General features: G+C 40.6%; 2 protein-coding genes across 2 annotated transcripts in view; both read right to left on the bottom strand.

Annotated features, from left to right (window-relative positions):
- Positions 1-8880, bottom strand: part of ttc28 (tetratricopeptide repeat domain 28) — a 215064-nt gene extending 206184 nt beyond the window's left edge. The window contains exon 1 of the mRNA XM_049604503.1: positions 8465-8880. Coding sequence (XP_049460460.1) covers positions 8465-8494 — 30 coding nt within the window. The 5' untranslated portion in view covers positions 8495-8880. The remainder of the gene's footprint in view (positions 1-8464) is intronic.
- Positions 8881-9008: 128 nt separating this feature from the next.
- Positions 9009-21738, bottom strand: pla2g3 (phospholipase A2 group III). Its single transcript, XM_049604466.1, has 7 exons — positions 21045-21738; positions 19911-20043; positions 19676-19810; positions 18066-18385; positions 17847-17976; positions 15952-16062; positions 9009-12981 (listed from the first exon to the last, which is right to left on the bottom strand). The coding sequence occupies exons 1-7, from the start codon at positions 21592-21594 to the stop codon at positions 12726-12728; spliced, it is 1635 nt and encodes a 544-aa protein (XP_049460423.1). The 5' UTR covers positions 21595-21738; the 3' UTR covers positions 9009-12725.
- Positions 21739-22207: the final 469 nt, after the last annotated feature.

Below are 22207 nucleotides of genomic sequence, written 5' to 3'. Positions count from 1 at the left end.
GTTGGTCCAGGAGCTTCTCCTCCATCATGGACGTTTCCAGGCATATTTTAGGATGACTCAGGGGCAGTTTGACAACCTGCTGTCTACCATCAGGCCGTATAGCTCTGGGTATCCAGCAACTGCCACCACCAGTTTCTCCTCCATCGTTTACCAGCTGTAGACTTGTTGTCGTGACCACCACAGAAGCCCCGCCTCTCAAATCATCCCATTGGACAATGGGAAGTTTTCAGAGCACTCCAACAAAAACACCAGGCCCCTAAAGCACAGGAATGTGAGGCTCATAGCAAGACAGCGAGCAAAAAGCTTCATTCTCATTTAAAAAAATTACAAAAAGCCGCCTCCAGCTGCTGTAACGTTTTTTGTGTTATCGGGGCCTTATATCAGTATGCGTCTTCAGAACATGGCTGTACAAAATATTGTTTTCTTCTCCTCCTTGTCATTCCCAGGCCGTCAAATACCAAAGCTTTGTCACGCCCCTCAGCGTGTGATATCAACACAGAGGGCACCCTTAGCATCTTTATAAGACGGACCAGGCTTTCAGCTAACTCCAATGTAAACCCATCTGTGCAATACTAGAATAAAGAGCAAGAAAGTCTGCATAGCGTGGGAGGGAGTGGAGGTGAATGTGTCAAACAAAATGCACGACTTTTACCTGCAAGACCACAGTTTGTTCTTAATGAAACCAAAAGTCACCGTTGTTTTGACATAACCTTCTGCAATTTTCGTACAGTCATCGTACACTGACGTTACTCATGTGGCGTTATTATGACTAGTGAACCCAAAACATGATCTCTTTCTAAACCTAATCAGGTAGTTTTGTTACCTGAACCTAGCTGTGACTGTTTCACAACATGTGGTCAGGCTCATTTATACCTCATACATTCAAGCGCCCTTTATGATGGCAGATACAGCCGAAAGATGGCACTAGAGGGCAGAGTCAAAAGCTTCACAAAGCAACAAACGAAGCAACGATGGAGCATATGTCAACCTTGAGACATGTAGCAAAAGAAGAGCAACATTAGCATCCATTTTGGTCTCATTTTCTCACTCTTTTAGCTCAGTTTTTGGTCCCCACCGACTGCTGAGGAAAACCTCTGTCTCTTTAGCTGCTAAATGCTCCACTATGTTCACCAGCTGGTCTCTAACTGTGTCTGTCTGCTGTTTGTTGCTGCACAGGTAGCACAGAGAGGGTTTAGAGAGGCCTGCTGCCAAAACGACGCTGATTAGAGCAGTGAGAGTGAAAAAGAAACATCAAAATTGGCCATAAAACAAAACAATGAGCTGAAACAAACAATAAAGCTTTGCAGAGCTGAAGGAAGCTGCAGAGCGGGGTGGTAACGCACTGTGGCTGCAACACCTTTAACAGCAGTCATTTCATCCATTGTTAATATAAAAATGTTCATTTTAAATGCTTTAAAAAACTAAGAAGCTTTTTAACTCTCCCTTAAAGAACTTTAGAACATCGCCAGAAAACTTTTACAACATTTATGCACCCATACATTAACGCATGTTGTGCTGAAACAATTAGTCAGTTACTAGAATTTTAATAATCGGTTATTTAAGTCATTTAATCGAAAATGTCAAATATCTGCTGCTTTGTGTTTTGTATCATTTTAAATTGAATATACTGAGTTTGAAGTCTCAGCTGTTGCTCACACAAAACATGACATCTGAAGACAGACGTCACCTTGTGCTCTATTTTGTTTATATTTTACAGGTAAATCATACTTCTTTAACTCAAAAAAGTAACAGATGGATGCATTGTTTGCAGCCCTATGCACACATGCTGAAATTCACCAAACCTTTTTTCTTTTTATCTTAATTTATCCAGGATGGTCTCTCCAGATTTTGAAGGTCAGTGATGGACAAAATGGCTTCAAACTGTGTTAAACAAGTGAACATTCAAACAAGAAACAAGACTAAGTGAAGGAAGGGAGAACATAAGTGTTAAACACTTCAGGAAACTAAAACTGTAAATTAAAACTGCTGCAAACTCTTCATCTGAGTCCTGAAAGTGTCCCTGCAGTGATTTTAATTGTGAACTATATAAAGTATCTTGTGTGCGGCCTGCTTCATCAGGACGTGATGTGCCTGCGTCACCTGTCTGTGTTGTTATGTTCCTGTAGCAGCTAATTAAAAGTGCTGCCACTTTGCTGTTTGGAGCAGTCACACACACACACACACACACACACGCAGTTGACAAGTTGACAGTAGCACTAAGTCACTCAGCAGGACATTTCCAGTCACAGTTTGTTATTATAAGTGCAGCGCTGACGTCTGCAGTGATGGAGGAAGCACTTGGACGTTTAACTTAATAGTCCAGTGTGTCGGATTAAAGGGGACGTACTGGCAGTGATGGAGGCATGTTTTCCTTAGTGTACAATCACCTGAAAATAAGAGCTTTCGTATTTTCATTAACTTGAATGAGACGTTTGTATCTACACAGGAAACAGATCCTCGTCTACAGAAACTGCCATGTTTCTACAGTAGCCCAGAACGGACAAACCAAACACTGGCTCTAGATAGGAACATTCACATCAGCCACCATAGTTAGCAACTCCTCCAGAACAAAATCTAAAAATGTTAATTACCTGGTCCATTTGTTTTGGAAAAGAAGAGACCTCTGTGGATAATTCAGCTCTTTAACGTCTCACCTTAAGTATGACACTTAAGTCGTAATTTCTCCTCAGCTGAGGGACTTACACAGTTACACAGAATCCCTTAAAAGGTTTCCTTTTGTTAAGGAAAATCTAATTTACTACATTGAAAGAGATTTTACAGCTGTAAAAGTTTGCTTGGACTCACGCTTGTGACGCCTGTTATCATCTCACAAAGTTGTCTTATAGGTAGATTGTGGAGAAAAAATGGCAGAAGAAGAGGAACAAGACTCTTGATTCTAGTGATCAGAGGAGGAAAAGATTAAACTTCTTCACAGAAAGAACAAACTACAAAGTAAATCTGATCCCCAAATACCAGACAACAGAAAACGACTGTAGGAAGAAGCAACGAAAATTAATTCAGTCAAAATTAAACTGTAAAACCAAAAGTGTATCCATCAGGTTCTCCTGGTCGCAGAACACTCTTCTTAAGGTGTGTCAGTTGTTGTCATTTATCACAATAAATTCAGTCATGTTGCAGTTAAGATAGAGTCAAAGCTACCTTAAGTTTTTTTTATTGCTGAGGTCTTTTGTGCAACAGTCTAGGGATTCCTTATGTATGACACCAAGACAAGGAGAAAGCCATAAATATTTAAGGAAACCTTAAGGATAAGACTTAAGGGTGTTTTGTGCAACCGACTTTATTATGAGGAAACCTTAACTCATCCTTTAAGGAAAATCTTATGTTGTGTGCAACTGGCCCCTGGATCTTAAGGTATCAGAGAAAAGCGATGACCACATCCAGGTGACCACCAACACCGTTAGACACTAGCCATGTTTCCATCAGCCTGGTTAGATGCACATCTAGAAGTATCGCATCGGAAAGTTATGATGGAAACGCCAAAATTAAAATTAAAATCCCCTGATTCGCACAAACTAAAATACGCTCGCTTTAGCCGGGTTTTGGTTGATTCGAAAAAATGTTGATTCGCAAAACGGGGGATGGAAACAGTTATGTTCGAATTAAGTCTGACGTAGCGCACCTCTCTCCATGGTGATATCCACACTGTGGGTCGGGAAGGCGGTAATGCATTTACAAGCTGGTTGCCAACCGCCAGAAAACGTAGAAGAAGAAGAATGCGAGACTTGTTTTGTTTCCGGTTCTGCGGAAAACTCGCGCGAGTTCGTAGTTTTCACCGAAGTCCGTACATTTAATGGAAATACACAGGATTCATATTTCTTTTAATGCACATTTCCCAATGATTCAAATCACTTTTGGATGGAAACATAGCTACTGATATTTGGTTGAATTCAGGTTGTGAGGTCAGGTGACCAAATTTCAATGTCAGGACAACATCTAACACCATCCTCAATCTGACGTAGAATACTGACAACAGATGGTGGTGATATTTCATTGGTTTTAAGTTGTGTTGCAAAGTAACCAAAATCCAGTGTCATCCAGATGTCTCATGCCAACGTCATCTTGACGTAGAATAACTAAATTAAGTCAAAGACAACAGAGCCCAGCGTCTACAAAATGTCATAATGTTAATGTCTACACAACGTTGTTAGATATTGCAATTTATCAACACAGTTTTCATTGATCCAAAATTTAACATCTGTCCAACGTAAAAGTCCAACATCTCTCTGATGTCATCTTGATGTACGGTGCCAGCTGAAGCACATTACTGTTTCCTACATGCCAAACAGTGTTAGAGAAACACTGATTTCTAACGTTAAACTGCTTTATTCAGAGTCTTTACTGGGTTTAATCAGCTGGTCTGTTTGTTTTGTAGAGGACGAGACCTCTGTGGATAATTCAGCTTCCACTAAAAACCTCCTGAACAAAGAACACTGAAGGAATTCTAACCAGGAGAAGTTTTAGCTGGTTGCAATCTGCAGTCCTCACCACTAGATGCCACTATATCCCCCTAAATCTGACACACTGGACCTTTAAGTAAAAATACCACAGCGTAAAAATACTCTGTTGTCTGTTCCAAGTAAAAGTCCTGCATTTAAATTCAACGTCAGTAAAAGTACAAAAGTATTAGTGTCAAGATAAAATACAAAAAGTAAATGCTCTAATTATGCATAAAAGGCCATTTTAGAATAATGTTTATTGTTATTTCTTTAATGTTACAGCTGGTAAATGATGGCTAAGTTTTAATTTATTTATGATTTTTTTTCTATACATGATACTTTATATACTGCTGGGTAGCTTATAATTAAGTCTCAACAATATAAAAAATCTATCATAATTTATCTGTTGATTATATTTTATATTATTAATCTGACTCTGGAAAAAATCTTAAGTTATCAAATATATATGATGGAGCAAAAGGTACGATATTTGCCTCTGAATTATGGTGGCGTAAAATATTAGGTAGAACAAAAGTGAAATACTTCAGTGAAGTACAAGTACTTCAAAATTATACCCACAGTACTTGAGTAAATGTACTTGAGTAAATGTACAGTAAAAGTGTCTGAACAGGAGTTTACAGACTCACACGCACACACACAATGAGGACAAACAAAAACACAGGAACACAACAGCAATGTCCTGTACTAGTCCTTCCAAAGATTACACACACACACACACACACACACACACACACACACACACACACTTCCCGTGTCTCCTGCCTCACTGCTCCCGGCCTCTTTTCAGCCCAGGTCAAAGAGAGAACATTCCTGAAGAACAACAGAGACACAGACAGAAACCTGAAGGAGAGGAAACTGTGTCCCTGAACGCAGCACTTTGATCTGTGAATATAAGTCACACTGTGGGGGTGGCAGTGAAGGCAACACACTGTTATTGGTTATAATCGTACCTGAATGCAGGTGAAAAGATGGCGAGATTTAGATCACTTATATACATATATTTGTATGACGTGGGCTGACTTGAGACTAGTGGTGGAAAGTAACTAAGTACATTTACTCAAGTACTGAGGTACTTTGCTTGAGTATTTCCATTATCTGCTACTTTGTACTTCTACTGCACCACATTTATTTGACAGCTTTAGTGAGTTTGCAGGTTTAAACTATTGATACGAAACATATTCAACAAACAAAATATAAAGTATTAGTATGGTTTGAGACTCTATTGATCCGTTGGTGACGTTGAGCTAGCTGAGAGGAGTCCCATCTTTACCTGCTGTAACATTAATGTATATTAATTAAAGTAATTTCATCTAATAATATAACATACATTATTCTAAAATGGGAGTACGTTTACTTTTCGTACTTACAGTAGACTATATTTTCATGCTAATACTTTTGTACTTTTACTTCTATTAGATTGTGAATGCAGAGCTTTTACTTCTGAGATAGTTTCTACACTGTGGTAATACTAGTTTGACTTAAGTAAAAGATCTGAGTACTTCTTCCACCACGATTACAAGAAAACTTAACAGAGTCTTTATCATAAAACATGTCACAGCTGAACAACCCCAGGGGCATGCAGCTCTTTAGCCTCTCACCAGTCACAAAAAACTGATGAAATGGTAACGATGCGGTTATTCTTTTAAGGTTTTAATTATTTATACATTGTCCGATTGTAATCCTATACACACAGAAAAAAACCCCAAAACATTTAATTGACTGAAACGTGTCATACGTTAACGGTCTGGCACCTTTTCCTCTAAATTTTGCAGAACCTCAATAGTCTTGAGTCTCCCTCGCTAGGTGAGCTACGGATTAAAAACGTTGAAACATCCGGGAGGAAAACAAAGAATTTAACAGTGCATGGACAAATTTGTTTGCTTCGCCACCAACGCTGCAAAGTTAAAGTATCAATGATCATAAAAAGCCCACTGCAGAGTCGCCACCTAGTGGTGAAACATATTAATGAAAGCTCATTTAGGCCTGTTAATAATGGCTGTGTTACCATCATTATACAGATTTTTTTACAGCTCTTTTGATAGTAAAAGTTGCCGACCCCTGCACTGGACTGATGTTAGTGTAAAGCTGAACATACAAGTTGATTTAACATTAGTCGATCAACAGGAAGTTAATTGAATGTTTGATAATTAATTGATTGTTCAGGCCTTTTTTAAGGCTTCATTCTCTGGATCGAGCCTCTCAAATAATTAGCTTAATAATTATTTGAGGCTTTTCTTTGTCAGGAAACTGAACATTCTGGAGTTTTGGACTGCTCATAAAGCAGCGGTGGAAAGTAACTAAGTACTGTAACTAAAGCACTGTATTTAAATACAATTTTGAGGTACTTTTACTTTACTTGAGTATTTCAATTTTATGCTACCTTATAGTTCTTCTTCACTACTTATCAAAGGTAAATACTGTACTTTTCACCCCACTACATTTATTTGATTGTATTAGGTACTTTACAGATTCAGTTTATAAATAATAACATAAGCAATAAATAAAGTACGATGTATTATTATGGATAAAGATAAGACTTTATTGATCCTTTGGTGACGTTAACGAGCTACCTGACAGTACTGTAGAAAATAACATCCATCTGCATCAAACATCAATGATTCTCATGCAATAATATAACGCACATTATTCTGAAACGAGTCGGTCTGCATTGTGAGTACTTTTTCTTTTCATACTTACAAAATTTTATGCTAATAGTTTTGTACTTTTAAGACTATAAGTTTTTAAATGCATGCAGGACTTTTAGTTGTTACTACACTGTGGTACTTCTACTTCTACTTACGGTTGAGGGTATGAGATTTTCACGGTACGATAACTGTCTCAGAAAATATCGCAGTTTCATTGTATTACAGAATTTAGATTATCATCGGTCAGAATAACCCTTAAAGGAATGAAAACTTGAGGATTATTGTTGGTTGAACAAACGTTTTATTACTTTAACTGAAACTTGAAACTATTTTAATGGAAGTTTGAGTATAAAGTCTCCCCTTAGAAAATAACTAAGGTAAAGCTGAGATTCAACGTCCAGGTGCATTTTTATATACATTTATATATATACATAAAAATGCACCTGGATATATCGTAGATAAGCACATGCACACTGTGCGATAACTGTCAACTTTTATATCATGGTATACTTTGAAACCGGTATATCTCTGCAACCCCACTTATTAGATCTGAGTACCTTTTCCTGCACTGATTAACACTAAAGTCAACATGGTGCTCATCATTACGTCGTGTTTCAGCTTCGCAGTCGTCTCACTGGTGTTAGATTAAAGCTAAAAACGTAAGCTGATTAATCAATTAGTCGATCAAGGTGTAGTTAACTGAATATTTTTGGTACTGATTGATGATTTTGGTCCTTTTTTAAGGCTTTAATCTCTGAATCAGGCCTCTGACGTGATTATTTGTTGTCTTTTTTAGTCATATAAGACAGTAAACTGAGCATTTGGTGTTCTAGACGTGGTGGAAAGTAACTGAGTACAGTTACTCAAGTACTCAAGTACAATTTTGCAGTACTTTCAACTATCTCCAATCTTATTCTCCTTTGTGCTTCTTCTCTACAACATGTCAGAGGAAAATATTGACCTTTCTCCAGTGATATGATGTGATATAACTCTGTGAAAGGGACTGTTCTCCTTGTAATACTTTAAGTAGCCTACATTCTGCTGTTAATACTGTTACTTAAGCACCTCAGAGATCTGAGCACTGCCTTCACCTCTGACATCAGGGTATTAATCACCTAATCAATCAATTCATCTAGAAACTAATGGCTAGTTTGCTTTTGGTGGGTTTTCTGTGTGTGGATTCCTGCCAGAGGCTTTCAGAGTAAATCCTGCAGGATGCCAGTCCATGATGGGATGTGATCTGCCTGTTGGTCTGTAAACTTTCTGCCACCCACAGCCAGCCTCAGCGGATCAGTCAAACCACTAAATAAAACATGCACCACTGGTTTCCAGTCGCTTTACCTTTTCTTTCCTGGTTTTTTGTTTTTCCATCCTGCTCTCGGGCTAAATCCGGCAGCGACAAACTTTCATCCCAGTGAGGCAGGACAGGAAAACACAGCATGCAGAACAAGCCGAGCCTCACGGTGTTCCCGTAGTTTCTCCTCAGTCTGCAGCGATCTTACTTCACTTCAGCTTTGTGCGGGGAGACTTTAGAGCTGTGTCGCGATCCTCCAAAGTTTTTCCTGAGGAAAGTTAATCCACGGTGAGTGCGCCATGTTCCCACAGCCCAGCTTCTCCCCATAGCGCAGTCTGTCCGGTGAGAGGCGGGGATCCGGTCGGCTCCATGGCTGCAGCCTTCAGCAAGGTTTCAATTACTCCTCATGACATCAGAGAGGAGTTGAGTTACCTGACAGATATTCATTACAGCGGGCCTCTCATAGTATGTTGGTGTTGTTAACAGTGATGGTGATGCTTTTGTTTTCATTGTGAAATAAATAAAAACACATTTCATCTTTTTTTTTTTTTTTTTTTTACTTTTGACTTGGTCAAACAAACAACAACAAAACAATAAATAATTAGACTCATGTAACATTTCTCTTTTATATTTAAAATACATAGTTCAACATTTTGGGAGATAATGGGAAAAAAATGACAGTGTACCACATTGGTATTTGTCTGAAATATGAAGCTAAAGTCAGGTTAGCTTAGCTTAGCATAAATACTGAAAACAGGGAAACAGCTAGCCTGGCTCTGCTGTAATTAGCCTACAGCAGTTTTATTCTTTTTGTTTTGGACGTGATTTTTACCACTGGTCAGAACCAGGCTAGCTTTTTACACCCATTTACAGTCTTTATGTTAAGCTAAGCTAACCATTTCTTGACTGTAGCTTCATATTCACTACAAACTTAAGTGTTGTCATCTAACTCTCAGCAAAAAGCAGACAATACATTTCCCAAAAATGTCTCTCTCACTTTCTTAGGTGGAAGCTACACTCAGGAGACATTAGCTTAGCCTAGCTTAAAGGCTAGCCTAGCTATGTCTTAATTAGCCTACAGCAATTGAACTGTAGTTTCATCCTTCTTGTTTTGTACAGATGAAACAAACATGAGCTTTGGAGGTGATTTTTTTTTACCACTGGTCAGAGCCAGGCTAGCTGTTTACATCCATTTACAGTCTTTATGCTGAGCTAAGCTAAACTAAGCTAAACATCTCTTGACTGTAGCTTCATATACTACAAATAAAAGCATTGTATCTGCCTTTTCATCTAACTCTAAGCAAAAAAGCAGACAAAAGTTCCCCAAAATGTCTGCTTTACTTTTTAAGGTGGAAGCTACACTCAGGAGACATTAGCTTAGCTTAGCTTGAAGGCTGTAAACGGGGGAACCCCGAAACAGCTAGCCTAGCTCTGTCTTAATTAGCCTACAGCAATTGTACTGTAGTTTTTATCCTTCTTGTTCTGTACAGATTAAACAAATATGAGCTTTGGAGGTGATTTTTACCAATGGTAAGACCCAGGCTAGCAGTTTACCCCCATTTCCAGTCTATATGCTCAGCTAAGCTAACCATCTCTTGACTGTAGCTTGATATTCACTACAAAGATAAGTGCTTGTACTTTTTGTACTTTTCTCATGTAACTCTCAGCAAAAAAGCAGACAATATATTTCCCAAAAACGTCTGCCACTTTCTTAGTTGGAAGCTACACTCAGGAGACATTAGCTTAGCTTAGCTTAAAAGCTGTAAACAGGGGGAAACAGCTAGCCTAGCTCTGTCCAAAGGTAATAAAACCCATCACCAGAAACTTTTCACTTTTCAATTATATCTTGTTGTGTAAAAACAACAACTTGTGGGTTATTACCTAGACAAAAAAAAAAATACATTTAGTCTTTGTATAAGCTAGGTTTTTTTTCTCCTCCTTTCACTGTTTATACTAAGCTAGGCTAAACAGCTATTTTTTTATATTTGACACATAGACATTAGACACAATCCAAAACAACGAGTAAAAACAACAAATTTCACAAGCCAGGCTTGATGTTTGGTCTTGTTTACAGTATTTATGCTAAACTAGGCTAACTGGGTGGATTCATATTACCTATACAGATGTCAGACATAATTCATACAAAAACCGGGGGGTAAAAACAACATTTTTCTGTTTTACAAGCTGGGCTGGCAGTGGTTTGCTCATTTACAGTCTTTATGCTAAGCTAGGCTAACCTGATAGCTTAACATTTATCATACAGACATCAGACATAATCTGTACATAAAAACAGGGTAAAAACAACAAATTTGCTGTCATACAAGCCAAGGTTGATGTTTGGCCTCGTCTTTATGCTAAGCTAGGCTAACTGGATGGATTCTGTACAGACATCAACATAATCCATACATAAAAACAGAGTAAAAACAACAATTTGCTGTTTTCAAGATGGGCTGGTGGTTTGATTTTTTACAGTCTTTATGCTAAGCTAGGCTAACCGGCTAGCTTTACATTTACCGTACAGACATCAGACATAATCCTGATCATCTCACTCTCAGAAAGAAACCAAAATCCCAAAATGTCAAACTATTCCTTTAAATGTAATCAGTCATTCCTTCTCACATCATAAACCAAATATTTCACATTATATACAGATATTTACATTTATTTATTTTAACTCAGCTGAGCTAATACCATAACTCGTAACTATCTACAACTGATACAACACAATATTTACATCCACACTGAGTACTGAAACCTCAATAACAGTGACTCGTAGGGTTTAATTAGAGCGGAGACTACTGATGCAGAGGTGCATTAAAACGCAGGTAAATTACCTCCTGTCAGTCATTATCTCAGAGAAAAGTGCCACCAATATCAAACTCAATAGACCCTTGTCAAGGCAGACATTTTGAAATTTAAGGGACTAAATTTGTTACAGTTTATCGAAAGTGGAACATGATTGTCTGGATTAAATATCATGACAATCAATCCAATTGTAAATATTTCAGTCTGGACAGACAGGCCAACGACCATCACTGGAGCCATGCTAATGTGGAAGCACAGGTGTAACTAATTACTTTAACGATGCCTGTCATACCTGTGCTGTTGCTTCTATGACTCGTCAAAACATCTGCTGTGAAAAGGGTTTGTTATACTTCAGGAAAAGGTTCCTTTTGTCTTTATCCCAAAAATATGAATAATAATTTGGTCAAAACTGAGTTCCACTACATTTCTGATGTAGACAATATGAATAGAGCATCCCAGGAATGAGTCCTCAGGAATCCCTGGGGAACTCTATAAACCAGAAGTGGGACCAAGTCGTTGTTTTGCAAGTCACAATTAACTCTCAAGTTTTTGCTCACAAGTCCCAAGTCAAGACAGACAAGCCTGGAGTCAAGTCCTAAGTCATAAACTTTGAGTTATGCACGCCTTACCAAACTTCATACTATTTCAATTACGGAGTTATAATACAAAACGATTGTTATATAAAAGTTGTAGTTAGTTGGAAGTCGTTGCATCTCCATCAGTAACTTTTAACCCGCATGCTTTGCAAACTGCAAATTGTTTTCTGTTGACCACCGACTAGTTTTTGGACTTGAATGAAATTATCTTTGGTATAATGTTTTCCTACAGGCCTTCAGTTATGTAACGAAAGTTCTTCACAGTTCTCTCCTGCAACTTGACTGGATAATGTCGGACCGAATAGTGTTCATGTTATTTAATTAATTCCAGAAATGAACATGCTTTTTCATCTTTGGGGCTTAGGAGAGGGTATCATGTATTTGTAAGTCAAAAGGCTCAAGTGCAAGTGAGGTCACGAGTCACTGGTGTTATAGCCCAAGTCAAGTTGCAAGTCCTTTTTTGTGAATTTAAGTCTAAAGTCATCAAATTTGTGACTCAAGTCTGACTCATGTCCAAGTCATGTGACTCGAGTCCCCATCTCTGGGATACACAGTACTACAGTTTTTAATGGGGACCCAAAGTGGTCACTACTACATCAGAAAATACATGCAGATAAAGACATGTTTCAAGATGTTTTAAAACTCAGCTCATTATTATGACTCTTTTCACTGAGTTTATTGCAGGTGTTTTTTATGATAACCCAGCAGTTTCTGTTTATTTAATTTATAATCTTAAGTTTGTTTTTGGGTTTTCTATTTGAACATGTTGTCCTTTGTGAGATGTTGTGAGATAAAAACGGATTTTGAAGGAGGGAAAATCTGACATAGAAAGTGCTGGAACAAAAAGAAAATGACCTGAAATAGTCTCTGTAATATTGACCACTTTGAGCCTCCATAGTATTCGCACTCAGACGAGCGCTCTTCCTCTTGCAGCTGGCCGATCCTGCTTGTGTGTCCTGCTCTTGTTCTGGCTGAGTTTGGGCCGGACCATCCTGAGACACAGTTTGTGGAGTCTGACAGCTCTGTCTTTCCTCTTGGCTCTCCTGTTGTTTGGCCTCCTGACCTTCAGTTTGATGGCCTGTAGATGGCGCTGCTCCTCCATGTCAGCTCTGCTGCTCTGCTCCAGCTGAGGAAGATCTGCTCTCACCAGAGCTGCTGTACAGCTGATGGACAAAGATAAACGGTACTTTATAGAGGACGCTGTCATGAACTCAAGGATTGTATTCAAGTACAATTTGAGGTACTTGTGTTTGAGTAGGTCCATTTTATGTGACTTTATTTTTCTGCTTACATTTCACAGGCAAATACTGTACTTTATACTCCACTACATTTATTTGTCTGCTGTAGTTACTTTACAATTTTACATAAAAAAAAATATAAGAGTAAAAAAAAAAAACACTTTGTCAGCAGTTCCACCAAGGATACACGTTCTCTTTTATCTTCTTCTTTGCTCTCCCATTAATCACCATTAATTTGATGGTTCCCAGTTTGACCATGACTGGAGCAGTGCAGTGGTTCAAAGTAACACAGTAACATGTAAAGTATTTGTATTTGTACTCCAGTAGCTCCATGTTAGCCTACTTTATATCTCTTCTGCACAACAATTCTGAAGAAAATATCATACTTTTTACTCCAATACATTTGTTTGACAGCAATAGTTACTAGTTACTTTTCAGTTCCAGATTTTACGTTTAAAAAACTATGATAAGCTTTTAGATTAAATCTGTGGTTCTGAAACTTTTTGGCTGATCGCGAAAAAAATAGTGTCTGGTTGTGTCTCCAGAAACTTGTCAAGTACTTTACTTGAGTATTTCCACTGTATTTTACTTAAACTCTTGTATTTTTTATTCTACTACATTTTAGATTTTTACATATTTTGTTGAATATATTTTTATAGATTAAAGCAGTGGTTCAGAACTGTCTTATGCCCCCCTTCTGAAAAAAACAGTGTTTAGTTCCCTGTTGGCATTTTACGTTTCTGCAAACCACGAATACATTACATTTGCATGTTTTATATGTATATCAGAGTTTCTAAAGAGATGTAACGTACGAGCTGACTTTGTCATCAGGAGGTGGAGGGGATTGTGGATGCTGTGATACTTAGACAAGATGTCTGCCAAGCTGTGGACAACTGTTTAAATCCAACATCAACAAAACTTGTTTTAATCAAGAGAGTCATTGATGTGTTTCAAGGCTTTTAAGGCACCAAACAAAGGTGTTTTGAAGTGACCCCCGATGTTTTTCCAGCAGCTTTCTGAGTACCAAACAAAGGTGTTTTGTCGTGACCTGTCACTATTTTTCTAGCAGTTTTTTAGACACCAAACAAAAGTATTTTGTCACAACATGTCACTGTTTTTCCAGCAGCTTCTTGGGCACTAGACAAAAGTGTTTTGTAGTAATCAGTCACCGTTTTTCCAGCTGCTTCTTGGGCACCAAACAAAGGTGTTTCGTAGTAACTGGTCACTGTTTTTCCAGCGGCTTCTTGGGCACTAAACAAAAGTGTTTCGTAGTGACCGGTCACTGTTTTTCCAGCGGCTTTTTGGGCACCAAACAAAGGTGTTTCGTAGTAACTGGTCACTGTTTTTCCAGCTGCTTCTTGGGCACTAAACAAAGCTGTTTTGTAGTGACCGGTCGCTGTTTTTCCAGCTGCTTCTTGGGCACTAGACAAAGCTGTTTTGTAGTAATCAGTCACCATTTTTCCAGCTGCTTCTTGGGCACTAAACAAAGGTGTTTTGTAGTAATCAGTCACCGTTTTTCCAGCTGCTTCTTGGGGACTAAACAAAAGTGTTTTGTAGTAATCAGTCACCGTTTTTCCAGCTGCTTCTTGGGCACTAAACAAAGGTGTTTTGTAGTAATCAGTCACCATTTTTCCAGCTGCTTCTTGGGCACTAAACAAAGGTGTTTTGTAGTAATCAGTCACCGTTTTTCCAGCTGCTTCTTGGGGACTAAACAAAAGTGTTTTGTAGTAATCAGTCACCGTTTTTCCAGCTGCTTCTTGGGCACTAAACAAAGGTGTTTTGTAGTAATCAGTCACCATTTTTCCAGCTGCTTCTTGGGCACTAAACAAAGGTGTTTTGTAGTAATCAGTCACTGTTTTTCCAGCTGCTTCCTGGGCACCAAACAAAGGTGTTTCGCAGTGACTGGTCACTGTTTTTCCAGTGACTTTTTAGACACCAAAATAAGGTGTTTTGTGGTGATCTGGCGCTGTTTTTCTAGTGGCATTTTAAGCATGGAGCACAGGTGTTTTGGCGTGACCTGTCACCGTTTTTCCAGTTGAGACAGGGGCAAAAAGCATTCAGTTTTTCCTGAGACGTTACTGCTTTTTCAGCAGGTATCGTGCCCCAAAAACCAGGTATTTTAAGCAAAAACATAATCTTTTCCTTACCATTACCAAGTGTTTTTTGTTCCCAAACCTAAGTATGTTCACCTCTAAACTTTCAATAACAGTTTGAGGCCCAAAAAGATAAACAATGTTCCAACACATTCTCATTTCAACTTATTAAATACTGCAGCTTTGTCATTGCACCTCAAAATATGACGCACTAGGTAACCCCCTGCATCAGTTTTGGACGTCAAGGGAAGGCGTGTCAATTTACGGTTGTTATATGAATTGTGTCTTTTCAAAAAAAAAAACAAAAAACAGTTTTTATAAGACATGTATAGTTTCTGCTTGTTACATGCATATAGGCTTTTTCAAAGTAAACTTAGAACATGGGTAAAACACTTGTCACTGACATGACACAGGGCCCTGACCACTAGGTTGAGAGCCACTGGACTAAACAGGCTAACCGTAGTTCAAACCAGCTCCACCTGGAGCAGCTACAACAGTAACATGCTGCTCTGACATTGATGCATCAGTAATAATGATCTAATGATGTCACTGTAGCTTTGCTTTTGACACTTTAAGTTTGTTTTGCTGATAACACTTGTGCACTTTCACTTACCATAGGTGAGATTTTAAACGGAGGACTTTTACTTGTATGAGATAATTTTATGTATATTTTATGTATTGGTGTTTTTGGTGAAGTAAAGGATCCAAACATATTATATCACACAGAAATTTGCTAAACAGGTCGATGTGTCAGTGTTTTCTAAAGCCATGTGACCATCCATGTCTGTGTTTGTATACTTACATATTTCCCACTGTGCAGTCCTGTGGCAGGAAACACGACTGAGACACATATCCCAGCAGGAAAGCCTGTACTTCGGTCAGTTGTCTCTGCTCAGCCAAAGTCTGGAATAACCTGGAAAGGCAGACAAACACGTCAGAGACCAGACAAGCTACAAAAACAACAGCAGATGAACAGACCAACCAAAGCAAAAAGAAACCCAGACAGAGACCATGTGTGCAAACATGAGATTATGATAATGTCCAAGGCCATAAATCATTTCGGTGCAGATTCAGAGGATCGCCACATCTTATGTAACCGTGGTACTCCGAATGTATGTGTGCACTGATGGTGGCCTAGTTTGTTTGTGTTATGAAACATCACACCATGTCTGGCCTGTCTCACAGAAATAAAGGTGAGTGCACCACTATCACTGTGTCTCTATATACTCTGTGGAGGGGGCGCGGTAATCAGTTTGTTTAATCTAGACATGGTGTGACCCCTCTAAACGTCATTTAATGTCATCTTTATCGGGTGCTCCTGCCAATAGGGACTCGAAATGCTAATAAAAAAAAGTTAAATTCTAAGTATGAGAGGTTCTGACCGTCCTCTACTTAAAGGTCCAGTGTGTCAGATTTAGGGGGACACACTGGCATAAATATAATATAATATAATATAATAAGTATGTTTTCTTTAGTGTATAATCAACTGAAAATAAGAATCATTGTGTTTTCGTTACCTTACAATCAGTTGTTTATATCTACACAAGGAGCAGGTCCTCGTCTACAGAGATCACCATGTTGCACCACTATGTTTCTACAGTAGCCCAAAACACACAGACCAAACACTGGCTCTAGATAGGGCCATGCATGTTTTTGCATCAGCCACCGTAGTTAGCAGCCCCTCCACGATGAAAGCACAGGAAAAACACTGATTTTTCTAACATAACTTTGATTTTAGACTGACAGGCGGATTGGGGCGGCGTCAGCAGTGATGCAGGTGGTTAACCGGTCCGTTGTGGTGAAGAGGGAGCTTAGCCAGAAAGTGAAGCTCTCAATTTACCGGTCGATCTACGTTCCAACCCTCACCTATGGTCACGAGCTCTGGGTAGTGACCAAAAGAACAAGATCACGAATACAAGCGGCCAAAATGAGTTTCCTCTGCAGGGTGGCTGGGCTCAGCCTTAGAGATAGGGTGAGGAGCTCGGACATCTGGGAGGGACTCGGAGTAAAGCCGCTGCTCCTCCACATTGAGAGGAGCCAGTTGAGGTGGTTCAGGCATCTGGTAAGGATGCCTTCCGGACGCCTCCCTTGGGAGGTGTTTTGGGCATGTCCAACCGGGAGGAGACCTCGGGGCCGCCCCAGGACACGCTGGAGGGATTACATCGCCTGGGAACGCCTCGGGGTTCCCTCGGAAGAGCTGATGGAAGTGGCTGGGGAGAGGACTGTCTGGGCTTCTTTGCTGAGGCTGCTGCCCCCGCGACCCGGACCCGGATAAGCGGAGGGCAACGAGTACGAGACGAATACAAGTACAAACTTTGATTTATTCAGTGTTTAAATCAGCTGGTCTGTTTGTTTTGGAGAGGAAGAGACATCTGCGGATGATTTGGCTCCTGGTAAAATCTCCTAAGCAATGAACACTGAAGGAATTTGAACCAGGAGAAGTTTCACCTGGTTGCAATTTGCAATCCCCACCAGTAGATGTCACTAAATCCCCCTAAATCTTACACTTTTCCTAGAAGTAAAAATACTAACACAACTCTGTGAAAATACAAGTAAAATTCCTGCATTCACAACCTTACTTAAGCAAAAGTATGTATCAGCTAAAATGTACTTAAAGTATGAATATTCATTGTGCAGTAACATGTCCTTCTCACTGTTTTGCTGAATATTACTGCTGCTGTAAGTCTGTGCATTCACCTGCTGGTACAGTTGCAGTGGTACAGCGTCTTGGCCTCTGGGTTATGGAGGCCGTATCTCTTCTGCTGGGGAAGGATCTTGTCTCTGCACTCATCCAGATCTTTGTAGATGGCACATGACAGCTGCTTCTCTGTGGAGAGGAAACATCAGTGTGTAATAACGTCCAGCTCTGTTACTGTGGTGGAGAAATATAAACTGATATGGTCGAACGATGAATACCTGTGACACCCTGCTCAGTTTGTTTTTTGGTTTGTAACGTGTTCTCCAGATCGGCTGTGCTCTCAGGTGCTGATCCTGTAGAGTTGGTCACGTTGGTGACGGAGGGGATGGTGATGGAGGTAGATGGGGAACTGGTTAAAGGAGTGGGGACTGTGGATGCTGCGGCAGTGATGGAGTCTGACTTGCTGCTCTCCAGTAGCTCTGTGGGTGTGGTGGTGTTTGTGATGGAGCTGTTCATGCTGACCTCTGTTGGACTGGGAGACTCGTACAGCGTGGGCGGATGGACCTCAGCGTAGAGCGCCATTTTAGTCTCTTTACACCTGTAAGTCACAGCAGAGGGGGTAGATGAGCAAACTTCCTGTTTTATTGTTTGTTGGTTTTGTTGTGTTTTGTTTGTCTGTGTGTACCTTTGTTTCATTGTGTTTCACAGATGTTTGGGGCATTTTTGTTCTTCAGTCATCTTGTGACCCTCTCAGATTTATCTTGGGACACCTTGTCAGGACCAAGGATGTATTAAGAGAGCTGGAAACAGTGTTGGAGGTGGGGCCCTGTTAATTCCTATTAAATTTGCTCAGCGGCACATGAAGCCAAAAAAGATAAATTTCCATTGTATGAAATTACCCAGATCTTCCGCATTGTGGGGCCCATAGACCAAGAGCAGTAGAGACTTATGGAGGCTGAGCACGGCCGGGTGGCTAACTTCAGTCAGCCCAGCAGCCTACTTTTGGTTTAGCGCTCCGCTAATTTCATTCATTCATCTTCTAACCACTTCATCCTCTTGAGGGTCGCGGGGGGGCTGGAGCCTATCCCAGCTGACATCAGGCGAGAGGCAGGTACACCGGGTACACAGGGTACACCCTGGACAGGTCGCCAGACTATCGCAGGGCTGACACATAGAGACAAACAACCATTCACACTCACATTCATAATTAACCATAATTAACCTAGTCCCCAATCTGCATGTCTTTGGACTGTGGGAGGAAGCCGGAGTGCCCGGAGAGAACCCACGCTGACACGGGGAGAACATGCAAACTCCGCACAGAAGGGCTCCCACGCCTGGGATCGAACCGGCAACCCTCTTGCTGTGAGGCGAGAGTGCTAACCACCACACCACCGTGCCGCCCCGCTCCGCTAACTTGATTAAGATAATGTAATCATAGGCTCTTCTGGACTTTTAAAATGTTATCAGACTGACTGGATCAAACCTTGATAGTGAAACGAGTCATTTTGCAGGTGTTGCGATACTCAAAGAAAGAATCCATTGATTTACAGACATCTTTTGTCAGTATCAGTCTATGGAGAAAAGGCATCACGTGATGGACTAGGTCGTTGTAATTCCACTTTTGGCCACTATGTAAAATTGCCTTTGGAGCCCGGCACTGTTCCTGGGGGCTTGTTCAAGACCCACAAACTGGGAACCGGTCAGTGTTGCCAACTCTTTTCCAAAGAAAGTAGCTATCACGAGCTCCCAAAGTTGCAGAAAGTTGCCGGATGATGTGATACACTCACTTCATTAGCACAGACACAAATGTTGTTATTTGTTTATTTGTACTCCAAACACAAACCTGAACACACCACAGTGTTACGAAAAAGATCCTAACTTGACTTACATGCCAAACCAGTTCCTCTGTGTACACTGGAGTCTGTGGGAGAACTCAAAGCAGTGCATCTTCAGCAGGTTGAAGAAGGTGTATCCCACTACGTCAGCTATGCTATCGTTGGCCTCCATCAGACAGTTACGAAACCTGCAACACGAATCATTTCAGTTAACAAAGCAGCAAAGAAAACATGATGAACCAGCTGATGTAGACTGGATGCTATTTAGTGAAAGTTCTAACTCCCTACTTGTTGTCACAGTCACAGTGAGACATGGTGAAGATGTTGCTGTTGAAGACGCCAAACTCGGAGTGAAAGGACAGGATGGTGTGTTTGCACTGGTCGTGTTCACGGCAGCAGCCGTCAGTGTCTGTAAAAACTCCTGCAAGAGATCAGAGGGACAGAGCGGGGAAAGATTACAAGATTATTATTACTAATTTAAAAAAAAAAGATCAAAATTTAATTTCAGAAAAAAAAAACTCAAAATGGTAGCTTTAAGTGACGTTAATTAACACTGATGTGCCTGGCTCTTGAGTTGCATTATGGGAGATGTAGGATCCAGTGTTTTGAGACTAAAATTCCAGACATCTCGACTTTTGCTACTTTGATTTTTTTATTTTTTTAATTTTTTATACTCTTTATTTGTCAAAGTTATTGTCCCTTACAGCAGCTGGGCTACCTCTCATAGAAACAAAAGAAAACAGGCAGTGTCAATCTTTACGATAGCTACTGTACGTCCCTCCCACCCCACGATCCCGACATCTCAATAACAAAAACAAGCAAAACAAATAAACAAAATAATAATAAAACAGATATAACAGTAATATAAATACTAACACATACATACATTCACAGGATTATCGAAATAAACAATAAATTAAGAATGAAAATAGACATTTTGAAAGTGCGATCCTAAATATCTGCATGCTCCTTTTTACTTTAAAAAGCTTTTAAAGGTCTCATGTTCCCTCTGCCGTCCTGAGAGATTCCCTTTTGTGATTGTTTGTTCATACCATGTCAACACATGACATAAACTTCATGGCCTCTGAACATTAGGAAGCTTTAACGCAACCATAATCTAACTCAGTGATACTCAACTTTAGGCCTGTGGGCTAAATCTGGCCCGTGATAGGATGATGTTTGGCCCCCAGACATTTTCTAATTCCCAGTGAAAATAAATTTATTCACACTGGATTTGTTTTTCTTAATTCAAATGTAAACCAGGCGCCAGATTGTAACCCCCCCCCCCCCCCCCCCAGGGGTCCAAGCTAAGCCCTGAATGTCCTCAAATCCTAGAAACACCCCTGACTGGCCCCTGGCTTCCTGTCATTTTGTAAATGTTGCCACTGGGCACAAAGCAAAGCAAGTATAGATCCAGCCTACCCAAATCTTCATATGAAGGTGCCTTGTTGCCAGAGCCGCACCAGAGAGTCCCTGGCACAATGAACCCACGCTTCACGCGCTGATGGCTCCTGACCTCTGACCTCTCAGCGTGACCTTGCTGATCCTCAGTCTCGGTGTGACCACCGACGCTCCTCACCGCCCTCTTCCCTGCGCGCTCCCGGGGCTCCTCGACCCCTGGAGAGGCCACAGAGACGCACCGATCCTCTGCCTCCAGCATGGAGTCCACATCGAGATATTCATCTGGATGATCGGAGAACTTGTGCGTTTGCTCGCGGCACAGAGAGAAATAGTTCTGGATCACTGCTGCGTCGTCGCTCCAGGCGCAGCTGAGCAGTGCGCGCTCCCCGGACCATGCGCTGTGGTAGAGCCGCAGGGATGGAGAGGCCTGCCGGGGGTCGCTCCAGAGGAAACTGTAGTGTACTTCTTTGTTAGGCAGAGCTTTAGTCCAGGTGCAGAGGATCGAGGCTTGTGTCCAGCTCAGGAGTGATGATGTTAAAATGACAGTGAGAAGAGGAGCGATGTGCGTCATGGTGGCGCGTCGGAGAGAAGCGGCTGAATGAGAGAAGCTTTAGAGGCTGTTGGAGCTTAAATCTAAATTATTCCTCCACTCACTGACAGAGTGACACGCGCCAGGTCGGTTTTAAATGAGAAAGGGGGAGGAGGAGGCACGCGGGGTTTTTCCCGTGGATCTAAAAAAAAGTCAACATCCAGATCAGGATCATGTGACCTGTCAGTTCAGTCAGACATCACTCCCCCTCCTCCTCTGTGTGTGTGTGTGTGTGTGTGTGTGTGTGTGTGAGCGCTCACATCACTGAATGTGACCATGAGATATTGACTAACATATATACACAGACACACACACACACACACACACACACACACGTGCAGATGCCCTTAAATAGGTTATCAATCTGCAAATGTGACTGATATATTGATAAGTGACAGACGCGCCCTGAGTACACACAGTAAATACACACTTCAATGAAATGTGGCACACTTATCAATTTTTACTGACTGATTGCTGTGATGAGAGGCTTCCTTGCCCCACTGCTTTTGTTGTCAGTAGTTTATTCTCTTAATAGGGATGAAGACATATTACAGTTCACTGTAGACCCCAGGCTGCTCACTCACCTTTTTTTTGG

This window comes from Epinephelus fuscoguttatus, linkage group LG18 (genome assembly GCF_011397635.1).
Source record: "Epinephelus fuscoguttatus linkage group LG18, E.fuscoguttatus.final_Chr_v1".
NCBI classification, from domain to species: Eukaryota; Metazoa; Chordata; class Actinopteri; order Perciformes; family Serranidae; genus Epinephelus; species Epinephelus fuscoguttatus.
Note: the sequence above shows the minus strand (reverse complement) of the source record. Positions and strands in the feature narration are given on the sequence as shown.

What these genes read in the sequence shown, in the direction of transcription:
- pla2g3 (XM_049604466.1), bottom strand. Translation starts at nt 21,594, where the DNA reads ATGACGCACATCGCTCCTCTTCTCACTGTCATTTTAACATCATCACTC. An exon ending in CAGAGGAACTGGTTTGGCAT is followed by an intron (nt 18,386 to 19,675) that starts GTAAGTCAAGTT and finishes TGTGACTTACAG; the next exon opens with GTGTAAAGAGACTAAAATGG. An exon ending in AACTGAGCAGGGTGTCACAG is followed by an intron (nt 17,977 to 18,065) that starts GTATTCATCGTT and finishes TCCTCTCCACAG; the next exon opens with AGAAGCAGCTGTCATGTGCC.